Source organism: Salvia miltiorrhiza, chromosome 5 (assembly GCF_028751815.1).
Source record: "Salvia miltiorrhiza cultivar Shanhuang (shh) chromosome 5, IMPLAD_Smil_shh, whole genome shotgun sequence".
Taxonomy (NCBI): domain Eukaryota; kingdom Viridiplantae; phylum Streptophyta; class Magnoliopsida; order Lamiales; family Lamiaceae; genus Salvia; species Salvia miltiorrhiza.
The window spans coordinates 1,277,552-1,302,453 of NC_080391.1; the positions used below are offsets into that span (position 1 = coordinate 1,277,552).

The 24,902-nt window shown below is 36.9% G+C and overlaps 4 protein-coding genes across 4 annotated transcripts in view; all 4 read right to left on the reverse strand.

The window, feature by feature from the left end:
* The window catches only part of LOC131026639 (zinc finger CCCH domain-containing protein 6-like), a 36,171-nt gene continuing 11,269 nt past the window's right edge, over positions 1-24,902 (reverse strand). Inside the window, exons 2-4 of the mRNA XM_057956557.1 lie at positions 1,340-1,504; positions 962-1,086; positions 1-862 (exon numbers count right to left, since the gene is read on the reverse strand). Coding sequence (XP_057812540.1) covers positions 121-862; positions 962-1,086; positions 1,340-1,504 — 1,032 coding nt within the window. The 3' untranslated portion in view covers positions 1-120. The remainder of the gene's footprint in view (positions 863-961; positions 1,087-1,339; positions 1,505-24,902) is intronic.
* LOC131026586 (putative late blight resistance protein homolog R1A-10) lies at positions 7,546-10,862 on the reverse strand. The gene is made up of 2 exons (XM_057956483.1): positions 8,121-10,862; positions 7,546-7,730 (listed from the first exon to the last, which is right to left on the reverse strand). Exon 1 carries the CDS (start codon positions 10,775-10,777, stop codon positions 8,153-8,155), a length of 2,625 nt encoding a protein of 874 aa, XP_057812466.1. The 5' UTR covers positions 10,778-10,862; the 3' UTR covers positions 7,546-7,730; positions 8,121-8,152.
* LOC131026583 (late blight resistance protein R1-A-like) lies at positions 12,856-16,126 on the reverse strand. Its single transcript, XM_057956476.1, has 2 exons — positions 13,266-16,126; positions 12,856-13,193 (listed from the first exon to the last, which is right to left on the reverse strand). The coding sequence occupies exon 1, from the start codon at positions 16,059-16,061 to the stop codon at positions 13,296-13,298; it is 2,766 nt and encodes a 921-aa protein (XP_057812459.1). The 5' UTR covers positions 16,062-16,126; the 3' UTR covers positions 12,856-13,193; positions 13,266-13,295.
* Positions 17,698-20,706, reverse strand: LOC131026603 (late blight resistance protein R1-A-like). Its single transcript, XM_057956512.1, has 2 exons — positions 17,964-20,706; positions 17,698-17,891 (listed from the first exon to the last, which is right to left on the reverse strand). The coding sequence occupies exon 1, from the start codon at positions 20,574-20,576 to the stop codon at positions 17,994-17,996; it is 2,583 nt and encodes an 860-aa protein (XP_057812495.1). The 5' UTR covers positions 20,577-20,706; the 3' UTR covers positions 17,698-17,891; positions 17,964-17,993.

A 24,902-nucleotide genomic window follows, 5' to 3' on the forward strand; every position in this document is an offset into this window, starting at 1 on the left:
TTAATGAAAAAACACATTGATATATCTTCATCGCAAAACATAAAGAATACAAGTGAAACGCATGGAATACTAAGCCATGATTTTTTCTTCAAAAAGGAGAAAACAAGAGTTCCAATCCATCTATCTTCCCAGTTTAACTCTCTTTGCACCAACAACCTCTCTAACACAACCCATCCTTTTTCGAGACGACGACAACATATTAACATCATGCTGATAGGCACAATTGGCCCCATTCCTGCACCCCCTGGGGGTATTAAAATACATACAAGCTCTTGATTTCAACACCTCTCTAGATTTTGCATATTCTTGAGTAGTTGCTCCCATCACCCTTTTCGATTTACCGCACGATTGTCTCGGGGGCCCACCCCCGCTTGCTCCGTGCTGCTGAATCAGGCTCTTGTAATAGCTTATGTCCTTCGCCATACATGGCAGGGGTTGTGCTGAGCTCACATCGGGAGGGCAACACGTCGAGAGTTCCGGCTTGGTAATTTGAGGAGCAGAGAGCAATGCCCCTCCTGCATTCGTCTCCGCAGTTGGAACGTGCTGCGTGCTGATGCTGGGCGGTGTTTCCTGTGCAGCGTGGCCGGTGGTGAGCAGCTGCTGAACCAGGTTCGGGCTGGTGAGGATTCTGATAAGCAAGTCGGTATCAATTAGGTTTCTTCGATCTACGTTTGACCGGACTGCTGCCAAGGCGGCTTGTGCAATATCACTGCATTGAGAGGAAACAGCTGGCTGTGGGATCATCGGGTTACTATCTGCAACTGCAAGAGCAGCATCAGCATCTTCAATTGGAGTGAGGGGAATCAGAGGAATGCAGTGGTCGCCACCAGTTGATTCTTGCGGATTCACAGGCAGACGAGGGCTGGATGGGGATAACAAACGCGGTTAGATCAAACAGAAGCAGAGAAAACACATAGAATTAACCTATTCAGAGAGAGGAAAGAGCTATGCAGCATCTTACTTGGGAGGAATTGCTGAGGGCTGGGGATAAATTGCTTCGAGCACTCTCCTCTCGCGTTGATTCTCACACTCAACCTCTTTGCTCTCTTCCCCAGAGACCACTTGCCACTCCCTATTCACTTCAAACTGGAATACAACAAGAGACATACATTCATTCAAGCCCTTTCATCATGTATACATCAAGTTTATCTGTTATATTCATCTCATTCAAAGCAGATATTTTTCTCACATTCTGTGTTTATCTCATTAAGCATAAATAGAAATGATCAAGCACAACATAGGGGAGCATTGGACACATGAAACTTTCTAGTAAACTATAGTAATGATCAAGCATAGATACATGAAATTGCATATTGACAAGAAATGAAAATGGAGTTACTCTTGGAGGGCATCTCCATTTGCTGAAGGTTTTCTGAGGCAACTTGAGAATTTTAGGCTTCATATCTTCAAAGCCTGGTGGCAAGCTCTCATCAGCTTCATAACCACCCGATCGCGACGCCATTCCTACTTCCGAAGGAGGATTTGCAGATGAAAACAGCCTCACCTATTAACAGATTCAAACTTAGATGGTGCTAAACAAGAATTTGAGGGAATTTTTTTAAAATAAGCAGACTAAGTAGAAGAGCTCTATAATGGCTGCATGAACTAATCAATGAAGTGAACAAGAATTGGCAAATGCAAATAATTTTCAATCAATAAATAACTATAGCTCTGTAATTAATCCCTGATATTTAGATTATCACAATGAGTAGATTTTACTTAAGCTCACTTAAGCTCTGTAATTAATCCCAGATATGTAGATTATCACAATGAGTTAAAAGACTTTACTTTCTTAATGTTCATTGATTTTCCTCTCAGTTTGGCAGAATCACATCAAATTTCATCTCAATTTAGGAAAATCGCCTCAATCAAATCTCGATAAGCAACATCAATTGTGGGGAAAAAATGAAGCAATAATTTTTTCATTTGCATTTACTATCCACTTGTAAAATCGGAAGTAAATGAGATTCAGAGTCAATTCGAAAATCGAACAATTTTCCACCGATTAAATCGTTCGAGATCGAGGTTAATGCTGAAACCGATCAATAAATAATTATAAATTAGTAAATTTTGATTATAAATTACATGAATGACATTGGTTCGTTTGTGCCAATTACTTTAAATTAAAGAAAACGTTTCCACTATTTTTATTCGTAAGTAAAACCCACCCAATAGGGCCCATATATAATTATATGGGCCGTAGCCCAAACCTATCAATTCCATGTGTACATTTGCATTGGACGAATAGTCTAGTATTCCAATTAGGATTTAAATAAATTAATCATTCAATACTATATTATTGCAACCCGAGCCATTGAATCTAAATTAATCATTCAATACTACATTTAGAAATAGTGTTCTCAATCTAAATTATTTTGACATGAAATAAAAAGTTTTGTCAAAGTATAAAATTTAAGATCCATATCAGATATTAAAATTGCTCTTGGATTGTTAACATAATTTGGCGTGAGATTTAAATGATGGATTTTTGACGTATTAACTTTTTAATGTAATGACGAATAAAGGATTTGGGCCTTAGTTTGTATTGGGCCCAAATTTTGTTTATTATATGGAGAAGCCCAATTGGTTCATGTTAATTCATATGTTAGTTGATAAATGCTTAAGATATTTTTATTAATTAATGACAATTAATCAATTCTTTTCTCTTTGACAGCAAGAGCTCTTATCAAATTTACTTCATACCTAAACCAATAAGAATTTTAACCTCACAACTCCTACAGTTATTTATTTGACCTTTATACAATGGAAAAATTTGAGAACACTCAACCATATTTGAATGTCACTTATTCCCACTAAAATAAATTTTTATGAACTGTTCAACTCAACCCAATAATGATTTTACATAGCTTTTAAATTTGAAATAAATTGTAAACTATTCCTCAAAGAAATCAAAATAATAGAAAGAAGACAACAGCAACATGAGTTCTCAAAAATAACATAGTATTGGAAATAAGCTCATGTGGAATTTCATCACAACAAATGTTCTCTCAGAAATACAAAGCTAATATCAAAACAAAGTGAAAATCATGCATAACACAGAAAGATTACAATCCTTGAATTGAACAAGGGACTAATGTTTTCCACAAATCCAACATACAAAAATTTAGCACAATCCAATACAAGTCACAATCCTTAAATTCACACGACGACGTGGCAATACAATATCCGGGATAACGCGGCTCCGCTTCGTCTCTCTCATTGACCTGAAAATTTATAGATGGACAACTTCAAACACATTAAGACAGTGATGTATATTGCAGAGTAGAAAGACTAACATGTATGGCAAGTTGTAGAGTGACTTGAGCTCAAAAAGAAGATTCCACGACAAGTTCAAATGAAAACTTGTCTTTTAATTGATTGGCACAAGCGACAGCTAAAGGATTGCAGTCAACTAATCCAATATGTTTGATCTGAGAGTGATCAAACGACCAATTGAGTTGCTGTAATTTGTAGCAATGCATCATGATTACAACATCAAGCTCTGGGAAGCTTCCACGTTGAGGTCTCCATTGCACCAAATCGGTGTCTTCGATTCGAAGTTCTCTAAGTTTCAAGAAACTCCCTGATTCTATTTCCCACTCTGGGCCTCGAAAGGCATAACATCGTAACACGAGTTTCATGAGATTCGGCAGCACCAAACCAATGTCATTCATGAACTTCCAAGGATACCCCAACCCACTCAAATTTAATACTTTGAGACTTGATGGAAACATTGAAAGAGGAATAGTATTAAACACATGTTTTATCTCGGGATTCAGGATCACATAACCAAGTACGATCAAATTCTGGAGCTGTGATATATAACTCAAGCAGTTCAATGGGTTGGTTTCATCATCATCATCATAAGGCTTCAACTCCACGTGAATCACTAATCTCTGTAAATTAGGAATTCTTTCGAGAACTTCCCTTGTACAACTGTTTGCACTCACACCAGCAAGAAGGAGCAGTTTGTTCAAGGTAGCATCATTAGTATTAGGAGTTGGTAGGTCCCTTCCCGGTATTATAAGAAGCTCTAGTTCTTGCATGTCCCAAATTTGCACAGGCATATATGACTGAACTCCACACTTTTTAATGCTCATATGACGTTCAATAATCAAGAATTTCAGGTGAAAAAGGTTGGATATGGCAGGAGGGAACTCCCCGTTGCAACATAGGGCAAGGTACCGCAGATAAACTAGTTTCAAAATTGCAATTGGGAAATGGTAAAATCGGACATGAAGAGCATCAAGTACACTGAGCAACTTGAAACCCATGGCATGTATTGGCACTGGATATGGGTGATAAGGACCATAACAAAGGAGAGAACGGGCAGTGGATGCACAATCACTTTTTATCGAATTATACACTTGTTTCAAGCAAAATAAAGTATTCCAATGCGCACACAATCGACGCTGGTCTTTTATAGCATCATCACAACTTTGTAAGACATGCATAAACTTGATCCTACTGCCTTCTACCTTACACAAGTGTTGCCAGCAAGAATGCACGCGACACACTTGAAAAATTGACAAAATATTTGTTGTGTTGAGAACAAGATGATACCAAAAACAGAGACGTCTCAAGCATTCCGCAAAAAAATCTTCAAAACTTTCGTCTCTAATCCGTTCAAGAAACCCCTCAGCACTCAACAGATTTTCGAGAATGAGTGGATTGAACATAGCAGTAGATCGACAGAATGTTCCCATATAGAGAAAAAACATTTTAAGTTGTTGGGGTAAGTAGTCATAACTTGGGAAAAGTACCTCTGATATTTGATTATATGCTTCCACGAAGACTGAACTATGTTGTTTGAGTACCTCAGTCCAGTATTCTGGGGTCTTGTCGGCTTTTGATAGGAGCTCTGCTACCGTGACTATCATGAGAGGAAGACCTTCACATTTCTCGGCAATCTCCTCTCCCAATTCCTTAAGTTGAGGAGGGAAACCCTCTTCACCAAACAACTTCTCACCAAGTAATTCCTTACTTTCTTCTTCATTCAACAAGCCCACTCTTTGGAACCCATCCTCCTTGAATACTATTCCTTGTCTACTTGTAAGTAAGACTCGAATGCTTCCAATAATATCATTTTCTTGCAAGCGATTTGTTGCTTGCATCTCCCAAACATCGTCCAACACGATGAGACATTTCTTATCCTTCAACCTTACTTTCAATATTCCAACTAATTCCTCATCATCATCTCCTTGAGTAAGCATTTGGTAAGCGTGGGGATCCACTTGAGCTAGAATGCATCGTAATATTTCATTGGATTCACACTTTCTGCCCATTCTGACCCATGCTCGAAGCTCGAAATGTCTTTGAATTGATGGATCTTCAAAAATATGCTTAGCAAGAGTTGACTTTCCAACGCCAGCCATCCCAACAATCGAATAGGGTAGATTGTTATTTTCTTGAAGAAGATAATCTCTAGCTTTTCCGAATTCATGAGATAATCCAACCATCTTTGAGTTGATTCCACCAAAATCAATTCTTGAGGAAATAGGCTCGCCTTCTTCTTCAGCCATATTCTCCATTTCATTAGTGTACTCTTCCTCCATCATCTTCACCATCTCGACGAAGCAATCAACACGGTGTTGCAGACTCTGCAGATCTACAGAGAAAGACAAGTGATCTCTCTCGCTTTCGAGTTGTGGAAGAATCTGAGGTAAGATATGGGATTCAAGTAAATCTTCGAATTCCCAAACTACCTCTTTGATTCGTTCATCCACAGCATTCACCTTCATCCTGATCTTGCTGCAGCTGGTCTCCTCCAATCCTAGCAGAACTTTCTGCAATCGATCCATCTCGTCGTAGGCAGGTTGTAAGATTTGTGGAGAGTGGGAAACGAGAGAAATGCGAGACGATTGTAGAATACGTTGAATCGTATTCTTGAGAGAAGTGGCTGCACCATAAGCCGCCATAACTTGGTTGATTTATGAGTTATCAATAGAGGCAAAATAGGTGGCGAGAGTTTGTGGTGGTGGTGGTAGAAGGTGAGGAAATTGGCGACGGCGGTAGGTGGTGGAAGGATAAGGATTTTGAAGGTGGAATTGTTAAAGTGAGAGTGGTTGAGGCGGCTCTCCACCATCAACGCCGGCCGCTGCTATATTGTTTTTTAAATTGTATTGATGGAGACAAATGCCTCGACATTGTTGAGGCCATCTGCACATCATCACTAATTAAAGAATAAAGATGACATATGTATTCCAATTACGATTTAAATAAATTATGATTGTAAATTAACAAATTTGTATCATATATTACATGAATTAGTTTTGCGTTTGCACGATGCATGCGAGACATGTGTCCTAAAAATAAATGTTATTTTAAAATAATTGTTATATTTACAATTTAATTATTTATTAATGATATATATAGCTATCGAAATTTTGGGGGCGTTTATTCACAAAACTCCCCTTAGCATATAAATTAAGAACTGATTAAGACCGTAGATGTTAAGGTATTGAACGGCTGAGATCAATTATTATACATATCTTTTGATTCGTTCAATAGAACTAAAAAATTCACATTTAATTTCGATTGAAGGGCAAAATTGGTACTGCCGTTTGACTTTCTATTTACCCCAGCAACATTGTTCCGATTTTGGCGTCGTCATTTATTCCGAATTAAAGATTTGATTTGATTGAAATCATAATGTATGGAAATCACTTAATTACATATTCATGTGTTCATCACAACATGATTCATACGTCAATTCATAAAATTATTCAAAAATTCAGATTTATGTATTCATCCAGGGACGGAGCCAGGGGGGCTAGAGCCCCCTCCCAAATTTTGAGTTTTTTTTTTTTTTTTTTATATAGATATATGTTTATACCTATTATAAAATAATTTTATTTTATAAAAAAACATTTGATTATTATATTCTCTCATATATACTTAATTTAAGGATAATTCTGTTATTTAAAACTATATAATCTATGAAATATTGTTTGTTATTATTACTATTATACTTGTCTTTTAATAAAAAAATGCCTAATATGTATGAAATGCTGAAAAAATTATAATGTATTGAAACTAATTTGTAATATATAGAAAATATATAATCTATGAACATGTTGTTTGTTATTATTATTATTATGCTTGCCTTTTAATAAAAAATTGAACTTCAAATAATTAATAAAAAGAACAAATTGAACTTTGATTTTTATGTAATTTATAAAATTAATGATCTCAATAACATTTTATGAAGTATTAGAATAAAAGTAAATGTCTAAAACAAAAAAGATAACGCTAACGAATGTTAAATGTGAGCGGTGCTCACATAATGTATGTAGCATAACATTTTATATATCTTACAATTCAGTTCGGTCTTGAAAGTTGGTGTTGGATCAAGTAATATACTATACTGGTTTCTCTTATATATTTTATTTTTTGTCATGTATTTTATGTTTCTATTCATCCCTGCTTTTGTTCATCTAAGTGTGTTTGCAAAGCTAGTTTGATATTCGGAGATGAAACACTGAACACCTTTATATATAGTAATAAATCATAAAACGTTTAGAAGTTGCTACACACGATCAACAAATTGTGCTACAATTCATACTAATCACCAAAAAGAGTAAAACTGATCAGTCATAAATTGCTGTTGAAAACAAGTCTAGAGTCTCTACAGTCGAATTCCACCCACAGTGCGATAGAAACCCTCCCGTCGATGGGTGACTCAGAGAGAGTCTGACATGGCTTTCCCGCCAAACATCCAATGCTTCAAACTGGAATAGCATCAGCATCTTCAATTGATTACTTTTCTTCCTCAAAGAAATAAAAGTAACATAAGAAGAAAGTAAATAACAAGAGTATTGGAAATAAGCTCATCCAAATACTCAACAAATGTTCATATTGATGAGTTTCTACTAAGAGATCTCATAAAATTTGAAATGTGAGGCCAGAAATTAATTAGTACATTGCCAGAATCTGAAGTTTTTGAGTTATTAAAAAACACAAATAAACTGATTACACACAATACCAAAACAAAATGAAAATCATACATAACACAGAAAAACTAACACTAATTTAAATTTGCTTTGTCCAGGAAAAGAAGGGAATGCAGGGAACACACACACATTAAGACATGATACATATTGCAAAGTAGAAAGACTAACCTGTGTATGGCAAGTTGCAGAGTAACTTGAGCTCAAAAAGAAGATTCGACGACAAGTTCAAAGGAAAACTTGTCTTTTAATTCATTGGCACAAGCGACAGCTAAAGGATTGCAGTCACCTAATCCAATACGTTGGATATGAGAATGATCATCATACGGCCAATCGAGTTGTCGCAATTTGTAGCAGTGCTTCATGATTAGAATTTCAAGCTCTGGGAAGCTTCCACGTTGAGGTCTCCATTGCACCAAATCGGTGTCTTCAATTAGAAGTAGATAAAGTTTCAAGAAACTCCCTGATTCAATTTCCCACTTTGGGCCGTGAAAGGCATAGCATTCTAATTTGAGAATCTTGAGATTTGGCAGCAACGAACCAATCTCATTCATGTACTTCCAAGGATACCCCAACCCACTCAAAACTAACGTTGTGAGACTTGATGGAAACATTGGAAGATGAATAGTATTAAACTCATACTTTGTCTCAGGATTCTTGATGCCATATCCAAGTGACTCCAAGTTCTGGAGTTGTGATATATAACTCAAGCAACTCAATGGGTTGGTTTCATCATCATCATCATCATCATCATCATAAGGCTTCAACACCACGTCAATTCCTAAATGCATTAAATTAGGAATTCTTTTGAGAACTTCCCTTGTACAACTATTTGCACTCGCACTAAAAAGTGTGGTGAGTTTGTTCAAGGTAGCATCATCAGTATTAGGGGTTGGTAGGTCCCTTCCCCAAATATCAAGATGTTCTAATTCTTGCATGTCCCAAATTTGCACAGGCATATAAGACTGAACTCCACGTTTTTTAATGTACAAATGTGGATTGATGATCAAGAATTGAAGGTGAAAAAGGTTGGATATGGAAGGGGGGAGCTCCCCGTTGCAAGTTAGGGCAAGGTACCGCAGACAAATTAGTTTGAAAATTTCAATTGGAATATGGTAAAATCGCACCTGATGAGCATATAGTACTGTGAACAACTTGAAACCCATGGCAGGTATTGGCACTGGATATGGGTGATAACGACCAAAACAAAGGAGAGAACGGACAGTGAATGCACAATCACTTTTTATCAAATCATACACTTGTTTGAACCCAAATAAAGAGGTGGAATGGGCACACAAGCGGCGTTGGTCTTTTATAACATCATCACAACTTTGTAAGACATGCATAAACTTTATCCTACTAGCTTCTTCCTTACACAAGTGCTGCCAGCTAGAATGCATGCGATACGCTCTCAACACAGACAATGAGCCTGTTGTGTCGAGAATAAGATGATACACCAAAGAAAGCTTATCCAAGCATATATCGAAAAAATCTTCAGAACTTTTTTGTCCAATCGGTTCAAGTAACCCCTCAGCACTCAACAGATCCAAGAGCTCGGATGGACTGATCATATCAATATATGGACGGAATGCTCCCATATAGAGAAAAAGCATTTTTAATTGTTGGGGTAAGTAGTCATAGCTTGGAAAAAGTACCTCAGATATTTGATTATATGCATCCATGAAGATTGAACTTTGTTGTTTGAGTACCTCAGTCCAGTATTTTGGGGTCTTGTCGGCTTTTATTAGGAGCTCTGCAACCGTGACTATCATAAGAGGAAGACCTTCACATTTCCACGCAATCTCCTCTCCCAGTTCCTCAAGTTGAGGAGGGAAACCCTCTTCACCAAACACCTTCTTACCTAGTAATTCTTTACTTTCTTTTTCATTCAACAAGCCTACTCTTACGTACCCATCGTCCATGTATATTATTTGTTGTCTACTTGTAAGTAAGAATCGAATGCTTCCAACAAAATTCTCTTCTCGCAAGCAATTCATCAAGCGATCTGCTACTTTTATGTCCCAAACATCATCCAACACAATGAGACATTTCTTACCCTTTAATCTTTCTTCCAAGTGTTCAACTAATTTCTCCTTATCATCATCTCCTTGGGGGAGCATTTGGTAAGCATTGGGATCCACTTGAGCTAGAACACATCGTAATAGTTCATCGGATTCCCATTTTCTGCCCACTTTGACCCATGCTCGAAACTCAAAATGGCTCCGAATTGATGGATCTTCAAAAATATGTTTAGCAAGAGTTGTCTTTCCAACGCCTGCCATCCCAATAATCGAATAGGGTAGATTGTTATTTTCTTCAAGAAGGTAGTCTCTGGCTTTTTCAAATTCATCAGACAATCCAACCATCTCTGACTCGATCATTCCACCAAAATCAATTCTTGAGGGAATAGACTCGCCTTCTTCTTCAGGCATATTCTTCATTTCTTTCGTGTACTCCGCCTTCATCATCTTCACCGTCATGACGAAGCAATCAACATGGTATTGCAGATTCTGCAGATCTACAAAGAATGACAAGTGATCTCTCTCGCTTTCGAGTTGTGGAAGAATCTGATGTAAGATATGGGATTCGAGTAAATCTTCGAATTCCCAAACTGCCTCTTTGATTCGTTCATCCGCAGCATTCACCTTCGTCCTGATCTTGCTGCAGCTGGTGTCGTCCAATTTTAGCAGAACTTTCTGCAAGCGATCCACCTCATCGTAGGCAGGTTGTAAGATTTGTGGAGAGTGGGAAACGAGCGACATGCGAGATGATTGTAGAATACGCCGGATCGTATTCTTGAGAGAAGTGGCTGCACCATAAGCCGCCATGGCTTGGTTGAAATATGATTGTGGTGGTAGAAGGTCTGAAGCAGGAGGAGTTGTCAACGGCTTTAGGTGGTGGAAGGATAAGGATTTTGAAGGTAGAATTGTTAAATGAGAGTGGTTAAGCTCTTCAACGCCATATACTACTCTGCTCTATTGTTTTTAAATTGTATTGATCGAGACAGATGCTTTGACATTAAAGATAATATATGAATGATCAAGCACACAGTAGATACATGAAATCACACATATATTGACAAGTATTTATAGAATGACAAGAAATGGAATTGGACTTACTCTTGGAGGGGCATCTCCATTTGGTTAAGGTTTTTTGAGGCAACTTGAGAATTTTAGGCTTCATATATTCAAAGCCTGGTGGCAAGCTCTCATCAGCTTCATAACCACCCGATCGCGACGCCGTTCCTACTACAAGTTCTTCTTCTTCTTTTCATTGTTTTTTTAGTTACTTTTTTTTTTCATTGTTCTTCATTTTTTTTTCTTGTTTTATTTTATTATGAGTTCTAATTAATTTATTTTTCGGCAATAATTAAGGAAGCACTAGCAAGATTATTTTGTGAGATCTAGTTTATTCTTTATACTACTTTATTTATGTTTGCATGTGTGATTCTTTATGTTTAGTGATATTAATTATTTCAATCTTAGTATTTTTTTTATTCCGAAAAGAGAACTTACGATGATTCAATTTAAAATCAAGTTACTCGATTATTATACTTTGCAAATTGCAATATTAAATTAAATGCAATTAGAGTCGGACCCACTTAGATCAAAATCTATACCATATTAAGAAGATAATATTCAAATTTGAAATTAATTCAAATTGATTTCAAAATTGAGTGGCAATTTTAGAGTTATAATAAAATTGAAGGTTTATTTATAAACTATATAATTTTTTTTCTTTTTATTTCATTTTTTCTTTTTCTTTTTCTGTTTTGTTTCTTTCTAAAATTATGAAATTCGACTAATCATAAAATATTTAATATGCATATCAAATTCAAGATCACCATAAGCGCTTTAATTTATTATATTTTATGTAAATATTTGATTTGAAATGTAAAAGTTATATTCATTTAAAGATCAATTAAAAAAACTCTCTTTTCCCTCATTTTTTTAGGCCCGTAACTTTGACCGTTTTACAAATGTAGGATAAATTTTTTTGGGGCATACAATTGTAGTACAAATTATTTTTTCGGGCTCAATTTGTCCCTGCTTATGCCGAATTTTTAACAATTTGTCCTGCAATTACAAGCCCGAAAAATAATTTACCCAGCAATTTGAGATGATGGTTCAAATGAAATCTTTCATATATGATGCGATCATAGATTGATTTGTAGGTGTTAATTTAATGTATCATATGGCTGATGTTTATTTGGAGGGAGAATTTTTTTATCGATATTCGAATCTTGAAGAGAACAAAATTTTTAATAATTTTTTGAATATTATTATTCAATACTTGCAACCCGAGCCAATGAATCTAAATTAATCATCCAATACTACATTTAGAAATAGTGTTCTCAATCTAAATTATTTTGACATGAAATAAAAAGTTTTGTCAAAGTATAAAATTTAAGATCCATATCAGATACTATTAAAATTGCTCTTAGATTGTTAATTTGGCGTGAGATTTAAATGATGGATTTTTGACGTATTAACTTTTTAATGTAAAGACGAATAAAGGAGTTGGGCCTTAGTTTGTATTGGGCCCAAATTTTGTTTATTATATGGAGAAGCCCAATTGGTTCATGTTAATTCATATGTTAGTTGATAAATGCTTAAGATATTTTATTAATCAATGACAATTAATCCATTCTTTTCTCTTTGACAGCAAGAGCTCTTATCAGATTTACTTCATACCTAAACCAATAAGAATTTTAACCTCACAACTCCTACAGTTATTTATTTGACCTTTATACAATGGAAAAATTTCAGAACACTCAACCATATTTGAATGTCACTTATTCCCACTAAAATCAATTTTTATGAACTGTTCAACTCAACCCAATAATGATTTTACATAGCTTTTAAATTTGAAAGAAATTGTAAACTATTCCTCAAAGAAATCAAAATAATAGAAAGAAGACAACAGCAACATGAGTTCTCAAAAATAACAGAGTATTAATGGAAATAAGCTCATCAGGGATTTCATCACAACAAATCTTCTCTCAGCAATTCATATTGATGAGCTTCCATTGAAATACAAAGCTAATATCAAAACAAAGTGAAAATCATGCATAACACAGAAAGATTACAATCCTTGAATTGAACAAGGGACTAATGTTTTCCACAAATCCAACATACAAAAATTTATAGCACAATCCAATACAAGTCACAATCCTTAAATTCACACGACGACGTGGCAATACAATATCCGGGATAACGCGGCTCCTTCGTCTCTCTCATTGACCTGAAAATTTATAGATGGACAACTTCAAACACATTAAGACAGTGATGTATATTGCAGAGTAGAAAGACTAACCTGTATGGCAAGTTGGAGAGTGACTTGAGCTCAAAAACAAGATTCCACGACAAGTTCAAATGAAAACTTGTCTTTTAATTGATTGGCACAAGCGACAGCTAAAGGATTGCAGTCAACTAATCCAATACGTTTGATCTGAGAATGATCAAACGACCAATTGAGTTGCTGTAATTTGTAGCAATGCTTCAGGATTACAACATCAAGCTCTGGGAAGCTTCCACGTTGAGGTCTCCATTGCACCAAATCGGTGTCCTCGATTCGAAGTTCTCTAAGTTTCAAGAAACTCCCTGATTCTATTTCCCACTCCGGGCCTCGAAAGGCATAACATTGTAACCTGAGGTTCATGAGATTCGGCAGCACCAAACCAATGTCATTCATGTACTTCCAAGGATACCCCAACCCACCCAAATGTAAAGTTGTAAGAGTTGATGGAAACATTGAAAGATGAATCGTATTAAACACATGTTTTATCTCGGGATTCAGGATCACATAACCAAGTACGATCAAATTCTGGAGTTGTGATATATAACTCAAGCCGCTCAATGGGTTGGTTTCATCATCATCATCATAAGGCTTCAACTCCACATAAATCACTAATCTCTTTAAATTAGGAATTCTTTCGAGAACTTCCCTTCTACAACTGTTTGCACTCACACCAGCAAGAATGAGCAGTTTGTTCAAGGTAGCATCATTAGTATTAGGAGTTGGTAGGTCCCTTCCCGGTATCGTAAGAGACTCTAGTTCTTGCATGTCCCAAATTTGCACAGGCATATATGACTGAACTCCACACTTTTTAATGCTCATATGAGGTTCAATAATCAAGAATTTCAGGTGAAAAAGGTTGGATATGGCAGGAGGGAACTCCCCGTTGCAACATAGGGCAAGGTACTGCAGATAAACTAGTTTCAAAATTGCAATTGGGAAATGGTAAAATCGGACACGAACAGCATCAAGTACACTGAGCAACTTGAAACCCATGGCATGTATTGGCACTGGATATGGGTGACAAGGACCACAACAAAGGAGAGAACGGGTAGTGGATGCACAATCACTTTTTATCGAATTATACACTTGTTTCAAGCAAAATAAAGTATTCCAATGCGCACACAATCGACGCTGGTCTTTTATAGCATCATCACAACTTTGTAAGACATGCATAAACTTGATCCTACTGCCTTCTACCTTACACAAGTGTTGCCAGCAAGAATGCACGCGACAATGTTCAGACATTGACAAAATATTTGTTTTGTTGAGAACAAGATGATACCAAAAACAGAGACGTCTCAAGCATTCCCTAAAATAATCTTCAAAACTTTCTTCTCCAATACGTTCAAGAAACCCCTCAGCACTCAACAGATTTTCGAGAATGACTGGATTGAACATAGCAGTAGATCGACAGAATGTTCCCATATAGAGAAAAAACATTTTAAATTGTTGGGGTAAGTAGTCATAACTTGGAAAAAGTACCTCTGATATTTGATTATATGCTTCCACGAAGACTGAACTATGTTGTTTGAGTACCTCAGTCCAGTATTCTGGGGTCTTGTCGGCTTTTGATAGGAGCTCTGCAACCGTGACTATCATAAGAGGAAGACCTTCACATTTCTTCGCAATCTTCTCTCCAAGTTCCTCAAGTTGAAGAGGGAAACCCTCTTCACCAAACACTTTCTCACCAAGTAATTTCTTACTTTCTTTTAGATTCAACAAGCGCACTCTTTGGAACACCCGCGTGAATCCTAGTTGTCTACTTGTCACCAAGAATCGAATGCTTCCAACAATATTATTTTCTTGCAAGCAACTTGTCAGGCTATTTATTGCTTGTTTCTCCCAAACATCATCCAACACGATGAGACAATTCTTGCCGCTCAATCTTTCTTTCAAGATTCCAACTAATTCTGCCTCATCGTCATCATCTCTTTGGGCAACCACTTGAGCTAGAATGCATCGTAATAGTTCATTGAACTCGCATTTTCTGCCCACTTTGACCCATGCTCGTAACTCAAAATGGCTCCGAATTGATGAATCTTCAAAAATATGTTTAGCAAGAGTTGTCTTTCCAACACCCGCCATCCCAACAATCGAATAGTTGTTATCGTTATTACCTTCAAGAAGATAATCTCTCGCCTTTTCAAATTCATCAGATAATCCAACCATCTTTGAGTTGATTCCACCAAAATCGATTCTTGAGGAAATAGGCTCGCCTTCTTCTTCAGCCATATTCTCCATTTCAATGATGTACTCTTCCTCCATCATCTTCACCATCTCAACGAAGCAATCAACATGGTGTTGCAGACTCTGCAGATCTACAGAGAATGACAAGTCGTTTCTCTCTCTTTCGAGTTGTGGAAGAATCTGAGGCAAGAGATGGGATTCGAGTAAATCTTCGAATTCCCAAACTGCCTCTTTTATGAGTTCATCCGCAGCATTCACCTTCGTCCTGATCTTGCTGCAGCTGGTCTTGTCCAATAATCGCAGAAGTTTCTGCAATCGACACATCTGGTCGTAGGCAGGTTGCAAGATTTGTGGAGAGTGAGAAACGAGAGAAATGCGAGACGATTGTAGAATACGCTGAATCGTATTCTTGAGAGAAGCCGCTGCACCATAAGCAGCCATAACTTGATTGAAATATGAGTTTGTGGTGGTGGTGGTGGTGGTGGTGGTGGTGGTGGTGGTAGAAGGTGAAGAAATTGGCAACGGCGGTAGGCGATGGGAGGATAAGGATTTTGAAGGTGCAATTGATAAAATGAGTGGTTGAGGCTCTCCACAAAGTCTTGTATTGATTAAAGAAACCACCATCAATGCCTACAGCTTAGTATCGTTCACTTTTTACTCATACAAATTTGCCAGCAATTAAAGCACAATAGCAGTTCACAAACTTAATTAAGATGTGTATTTGATGTGGAAAATGCAGACTTATTAATGTATTAATTAAAATGAGATTTTATTAATGAAGAAAAAAAGGAAAAAAAAAAAAAAAAACGAAGTACAAGCAACCCAAGAAAACGATCAACGAGTCAAAGGTCAGGCCTCGTTAAAATTAACTATTAGTATGTACAAACGAAACATAAAAAATAAACATGAATTTTTCTTTTCTTTCTGGGTGTGTGTTTTTTTTTTTTTTTTTTTTTTCTAATGATGACAACATTAGGTGATGCTTAATTAATTAATATTAATTATTTATATTAAATTTTGATGATTTTTTTAACTTTATAATATTATAATTTTCAAATATTATGCAATAATTGGTTCAAAACATATACTCCCCCCGTCCACGAAATGAGTACCCATATTTCCTTTTTCGTCCGTCCACGAAATGAGTACCCATTTCTCTTTTTGGCAAGTGTACCCCACACATCTCTTTAATTAATACACTCAAAAAGTGGGACTCTTAAACTATTCACACTACACTCCATACATTTCTTAAAACCCGTGCCGTCCACAAATGGGTACTCATTTCGTGGACGGAGGGAGTATTAATTAAAACGATAAATATTTTTTTTGGGTGATTAAAATGATAAATGTTAAAATGACATAAAATATAAATTTATATTCATAAGAAATTATTTATTAAAATAATTCATTTTTACGTGCATTAGTATCATTAAATATATGAAATTCTTTGTTTTGTTAATGAAGAAATGATTTCTTTTACATATACTTGCAGAAATAACGTGCGTTGCACTTTTTTTTTTTTGATAAATTACAAATATTAAATAAATAAATTCAAAGATTGCGCCATGATGGACTCGTACCCAAACCTAACCACTCTACCGAGGCCAACACACGCACACCCGTATGAGTATTTTGCTATATATGTAAGTGTGTCCAAGGGTAACTTTTAGGTAAATAAGTGTTCCATACTATGTTAAAATGTCACTTTTCATATCATACATGTGTGAAGTGTTATTATTAATATACCATCTAAGATGGACTGTGATGTATTAATTTTTGCATGTACATCTTCAAGTGGGCCTCAAATAAATTGAGTTGAATTTGAAGCCTTTTAATAGTTAAGCAGAATTTAAAAGATAAATGGAGTTGGGCCTTAATTTTTGTATTGGGCCTTAATTTTGTTTATTATATGAAGAAGCCCAATTGGTCGATGTAGTTCATAGGTAATGTCTCGTGCAATTTCATTAGCTATTCCAATTTGATTAGGCCGAAGAGATCAGAAAACTCAACCATATATATTAATTGAACTATCAATTTTAATGAATTGTTTTGATAAGGTGGTTTTCAATTTTTATGAACTGTTCCTCAAAGAAATAAAAATAAAAGAAAGAAGATAGCAAAAACAAGAGTATTATAAATAAGCTCATCCAAATACTCAACAAATTGATGAGCTTCTACTAAGAGATCTCATAAATTTGAAATATGAAGCCAGAGATTGATTAGTAAATTGATGAGCTTCCATTGAAATACAAAGCTAATATCAAAACAAAGTGAAAATCATGCATAACACAGAAAGATTACAATCCTTGAATTGAACAAGGGACTAATGTTTTCCACAAATCCAACATACAAAAATTTAGCACAATCCAATACAAGTCACAATCCTTAAATTCACACGACGATGTGGCAATACAATATCCAGGATAACGCGGCTCCTTCGTCTCTGTCATTGACCTGAAAATTTATAGATGGACAACTTCAAACACATTAAGACAGTGATGTATATTGCAGAGTAGAAAGACTAACCTGTATGGCAAGTTGCAGAGTGACTTGAGCTCAAAAAGAAGATTCCACGGCAAGTTCAAATGAAAACTTGTCTTGTAATTGAATGGCACAAGCGACAGCTAAAGGATTGCAGTCATCTAATCCAATACTTTTGATCTGAGAATGATCAAACGACCAATTGAGTTGCTGTAATTTGTAGCAATGCTTCATGATTACAAAAGCAAGCTCTGGGAAGCTTCCACGTTGAGGTCTCCATTGCACCAAATCGGTGTCTTCGATTTGAAGCTCTCTAAGTTTCAAGAAACTCCTTGATTCTATTTCCCACTCTGGGCCTCGAAAGGCATAACTTTGTAACACGAGTTTCATGAGATTCGGCAGCCGCAAACCAATGTCATTCATGTACTTCCAAGGATACCCCAACCCTTTCAAGTGTAAAGTTGTGAGAGTTGATGGAAACATTGAAAGAGGAATAGTATTAAACACATGTTTTATCTCGGGATTCAGGATCACATAACCAAGTGTGATCAAATTCTGGAGCTGTGATATATAACTCAAGCCGCTCAATGGGTTGGTTTCATCATCATCATCATAAGGCTTCAACTCCACATAAATCACTAATCTCTTTAAATTAGGAATTCTTTCGAGAACTTCCCTTGTACAACTGTTTGCACTCACACCACCAAGAAAGAGCAGTTTGTTCAAGGTAGCATCATCAGTATTAGGAGTTGGTAGGTCCCTTCCTGGTATCACAAGATGCTCTAGTTCTTGCATGTCCCAAATTTGCACAGGCATATATGACTGAACTCCACACTTTTTAATGCGCATATGACGTTCAATAATCAAGAATTTCAGGTGAAAAAGGTTGGATATGGCAGGAGGGAACTCCCCGTTGCAACATAAGGCAAGGTACCGCAGATAAACTAGTTTCAAAATTGCAATTGGGAAATGGTAAAATCGGACTTGATGAGCATCAAGTACACTGAGCAACTTGAAACCCATGGCATGTATTGGCACTGGATATGGGTGATGAGGACCACAACAAATGAGAGAACGGGTAGTGGATGCACAATCACTTTTTATCGAATTATACACTTGTTTCAAGCAAAATAAAGTATTCCAATGCGCACACAATCGACGCTGGTCTTTTATAGCATCGTCACAACTTTGTAAGACATGCAGAAACTTGATCCTACTACCTTCTACCTTACACAAGTGTTGCCAGCAAGAATGCACGCGACACTCTTCAGACATTGACAAAATATTTGTTGTGTTGAGAACAAGATGATACCAAAAACAGAGACGTCTAAAGCATTCCCTAAAAAAATCTTCAAAACTTTCTTCTCCAATCCGTTCAAGAAACCCCTCAGCACTCAACATATTGTTGAGAATGAATGGATTGATCATATCAGTAGATCGACAGAATGTTCCCATATAGAGAAAAAACATTTTAAATTGTTGGGGTAAGTAGTCATAACTTGGGAAAAGTACCTCTGATATTTGATTATATGCTTCCACGAAGACTGAACTATGTTGTTTGAGTACCTCAGTCCAGTATTCTGGGGTCTTGTCGGCTTTTGATAGAAGCTCTGCAACCGTGACTATCATAAGAGGAAGACCTTCACATTTCTTGGCAATCTTCTCTCCAAGTTCCTCAAGTTGAAGAGGGAAACCCTCTTCACCAAACACTTTCTCACCAAGTAATTTCTTACTTTCTTTTAGATTCAACAAGCGCACTCTTTGCCACACCCCCGTGAATCCTAGTTGTCTACTTGTCACCAAGAATCGAATGCTTCCAACAATATTATTTTCTTGCAAGCAACTTGTCAACCTATTTATTGCTTGTTCCTCCCAAACATCATCCAACACGATGAGACAATTCTTGCCGCTCAATCTTTCTTTCAAGATTCCTACTAATTCTGCCTCATCGTCATCATCTCTTTGGGCAACCACTTGAGCTAGAATGCATCGTAATAGTTCATTGAACTCGCATTTTCTGCCCACTTTGACCCATGCTCGTAACTCAAAACGGCTCCGAATTGATGAATCTTCAAAAATATGTTTAGCAAGAGTTGTCTTTCCAACACCCGCCATCCCAACAATCGAAAGGGGTTCATTGTTATTACCTTCAAGAAGATAATCTCTCGCCTTTTCAAATTCATCAGATAATCCAACCATCTTTGAGTTAATTCCACCAAAATCAATTCTTGAGGAAATAGGCTCGCCTTCTTCTTCAGCCATATTCTCCATTTCATTAGTGTACTCTTCCTCCATCATCTTCACCATCTCGACGAAGCAATCAACATGGTGTTGCAGACTTTGCAGATCTACAGAGAAAGACAAGTTGTGTCTCTCGCTTTGGAGTTGTGGAAGAATCTGAGGTAAGACATGGGATTCAAGTAAATCTTCGAATTCCCAAACTGCCTCTTTGATGAGTTCATCCGCAGCATTCACCTTCGTCCTGATCTTGCTGCAGCTGGTCTCCTCCAATTTTAGCAGAACTTTCTGCAAGCGATCCATCTGGTCGTAGGCAGGTTGCAAGATTTGTGGAGAGTGGGAAACGAGAGAAATGCGAGACGATTGTAGAATACGCTGAATCGTATTCTTGAGAGAAGCCGCTGCACCATAAGCGGCCATAACTTGATTGAAATATGAGTTTGTGGTGGTGGTGGTGGTGGTGGTGGTGGTAGAAGGTGAAGAAATTGGCAACGGCGGTAGGCGATGGGAGGATAAGGATTTTGAAGGTGGAATTGTTAAATGAGAGTGGTTAAGCTCTTCAACGCCATATACTACTCTGCTCTATTGTTTTTAAATTGTATTGATCGAGACAGATGCTTTGACATTAAAGATAATATATGAATGATCAAGCACACAGTAGATACATGAAATCGCACATATATTGGAATGACAAGAAATGGAATTGGACTTACTCTTGGAGGGGCATCTCCATTTGGTGAAGGTCTTTTGAGGCAACTTGAGTATTTTAGGCTTCATATATTCAAAGCCTGGTGGCAAGCTCTCATCAGCTTCATAACCACCCGATCGCGACGCCGTTCCTACTACAAGTTCTTCTTCTTCTTCTTTTTCATTGTTTTTTTAGTTACTTCTTTTTTTCATTGTTCTTCATTTTTTTTTTCTTGTTTTATTTTATTATGAGTTCTAGTTAATTTATTTTTCGGCAATAATTAAGAAAGCACCAACAAGATTATTTTGTGAGATCTAGTTTATTCTTTATACTACTTTATTTATGTTTGCATCTGTGATTCTTTATGTTTAGTGATATTAATTATTTCAATCTATAGTATTTTTTTTATTCCGAAAAGAGAACTTACGATGATTCAATTTAAAATCAAGTTACTCGATTATTATACTTTGTAAATTGCAATATTAAATTAAATGCAATTACATTATTATGTGAATTAAAATTGCTCTTAGATTGTTAATTTGGACATCTCAACAAATTTTCCCTCACCAATTCATATCAAGCCAAAAATTAATTAGTATATTGCCAGAATCTTAAACTTTTAAGCTATTATAAAACACATCAACTGATTACGCACAATATCAAAACAAAGTGAAAATCATGCACAGAAAAATTACAATCCTTGAATTGAATAAGGGACTAATGTTTTCACGCAAAGCCAACACTCGGGTTTAAAAATCCTCAACAAAATCCAATACAAGTCACAATCCTTAAATTCATACGACAATGTAGTAATACAACAATTGAAAATTATGGGATAATGCAGCTTGACCCCTTCTTCTATCTCATAAGCCTGAAAATTGATAGATGGACAATCTCAAACATTATGACTATAACATAAACATTAAGATGTGATATTGCAAAATTCAGAAGACTAACCAGTTAGGTCAAAAAGAAGACTCGACCATAAGTTCAAAGGAAAACTTGTCTTTTAATTGATTGGCACAAGCCACAGCTGAAGGATTGCAATCAACTAATACAATACGATTGATCCAAGAATGATCGTACGGCCAATCGAATTGTTGTAGTTTGTAGCAATGCTTCATGATTAATTCGCAGAGCACTGGGAAGCTTCCGCGTTGAGGTCTCCATTGCACCAAATCGGTGTCTTCAATTTCAAGTTGAATAAGTTTCAAGAAACTCCCCGATTCTATTTCCCACTCCGGGCCTCGAAAGGCATAGGATTCTAATGTGAGAAACTCGAGATTTGGCAGCAGCGAACCAATGTCATTCATGTACTTCCAAGGATACCCCAACCCACTCAAATTTAACATTGTGAGACTTGATGGGAACATTGAAAGAGGAATAGTCTTAAACTCATGCTTTATCTCGGGATTCTTTATGCTATATCTAAGTGCGACCAAATTCTGGAGTTGTGATATATAACTCAAGCAACTCAATGGGTTGGTTTCATCATCATCATTATCATAAGGCTTCAACTCCGCTTCAATTTCTAAATGCTTTAAATTAGGAATTCTTTTGAGAACTTCCCTTGTACAACTGTTTGCACTCACACCAAGAAGTGTGGTGAGTTTGTTCAAGGTAGCATCATCGGTATTAGGGGTTGGTAGGTCCCTTCCCCATACACCAATACACTCTAGTTCTTGCATGTCCCAAATTTGCACAGGAACATATATCTGAACTCCACGCTTTTTAATGCTCATATATCTTTGGATAATCAAAAATTGAAGGTGAAAAAGGTTGGATATGGAAGGAGGGAGCTCCCCGTTGTAATTTAGGGCAAGGTACCGCAGACAAACTAGTTTCAGAATTTCAATTGGGATATGGTAAAATCTAACATTAAGAGCATATAGTACCCTGAGCAACTTGAAACCCATGGCATGTATTGGGATCGGATATTGGTGATAAGGGCCATGACAAAGGAGAGATCGGGCAGTGGGTGCACAATCACTTTTTATCAAGTCATACACTTGTTTGAAACCAAATAAATTATTCCAATGGGCACACAAGCGGCGTTGGTCTTTTATAACATCATCACAACTTTGTAAGACATGCAAAAACTTGATCCTACTAGCTTCTACCTTACACAAGTGCTGCCAGCAGGAAAGCATGCGATATGTTGAAGAATTTGTTGTTTTGAGAACAAGATGATACTGCATAGAAAGATCTTTCAAGCTTGTATAGAAAAAATCTTCAAAATTTTCTTCTCCAATCGATTCAAAAAACCCCTCTGCAGTCAACAGATCGTTGAGCATGCGTGGATTGATCATATCAATATATGGAGGGAAAGCTCCCATATAGAGAAAAAGCATTTTCAAATGTTGGGGTAAGTAGTCATAGCTTGGGAAAAGTACCTCTAATATTTGATTGTATGCATCCAAGAAGACTGAACTACGTTGTTTGAGTACCTCAGTCCAGTATTCTGGGGTCTTGTCCGCTTTCGATAGGAGCTCTGCAACTGTGACTATCATAAGAGGAAGCCCTTCACATTTTATGGCAATCTTCTCTCCCAGCTTCTCAAGTTGAAGAGGAAAACCCTCTTCACCAAACACCTTCATACCAAGTAATTCCATACTTTCTTTTAGATTCAACAAGTCCAATCTTTCACACCCACTCATTATAGTTACTATATTTCTTCTACTTGTAAGTAAGACTCGAATACTTCCACAAATATTCTCTACCACCAATACTCGTAAGCGATTTATTGCTTGTACCTCCCAAACATCATCCAACACGATCAGACAATTCTTGTCTTTCAATCTCTTTTTGAGGAATCCAATTAACTCCTCCTCGTCATCATCTCCTTGGGCAAGCATTTCATAAGCGTTGGGATCCACTTGAGCTAGAAGGCACCGTAATAGTTCATTGAACTCGCATTTTCTGCCCACTTTGATCCATGCTCGAAACTCAAAATGCCTCTGAATTGATGGATCTTCAAATATATGTTTGGCAAGAGTTGTCTTTCCAACGCCCGCCATCCCAATAATCGAATAGTTTTTACCTTTGAGAAGATCATCTCTTGCTTTCTCAAATTCATCAGATAATCCAACCATCTTTGACTTGATCATTCCACCAGAATCAATTCTGGAGGAAATAGGCTCGCCTTCTTCTTCAGCCATATTCAGCATTTCAAAGAAGTACTCCTCCTCCATCTTCTTCACCATCTCGACGAAGCAATCAACATGGTGTTGCAGACTCTGCAGATCTACACAGAAAGACAAGTTGTGTCTCTCGCTTTCCAGTTGTGGAAGAATCTGTGGTAAGACATGGGATTCGAGTAAATCTTCAAATTCCCAAACTGCCTCTTTTATTCGTTCATCCAAAGCATTCACCTTCTTCCTGCTCTTGCTGCAGCTGGTGACATCCAATCCTAGCAGAAATTTCTGCAACATATCCATCCGGTCGTATGCAGGTTGTAAGATTTGTGGAGAGTGGGAAACGAGAGAAATGCGAGACGATTGTAGAATACGCTGAATCGTATTCTTCAGAGAAGTCGCCGCACCATAAGCCGCCATCACTAGATTGAAATATGATTGTGGTGGTGGTGGTGGTGGCAACGGCGGTAGGCGGTGAAGGATAAGGATTTTGAAGGTGCAATTCTTAAAGTGATTGATGATATATACTTACCACCATCAACGCCGTATACTCCGCTGCTAAATTGTAATGATGCATCGACATTAAAGCTGTGTGGACATGCAGCACATCACAGATTAAAGATCATGTGAAAACAATGAAAAAAGTTTACAAATAGTATATGGTTTCCACTACTTTTTAAATAATCCTTAAATCCTAAATATTGACCAAGTTAAATCGATAGTATTTTGTTCAAGTTGGTCTTGGCTCCCCATGTAAGAAAATAAAATTAGGGGAAGAAAACAAGTTAATATATGTGGAGAATAGAGATGTCAAATGGTACGGGTCGGGCCAGCCCGGCCCGAACCCACTGGGCTTTCGATTTTTTCGGGCTGGGTCGGGCCGGCCCGAAATTAAATCGGGCTACAAAATTCTAGGCCCAGCCC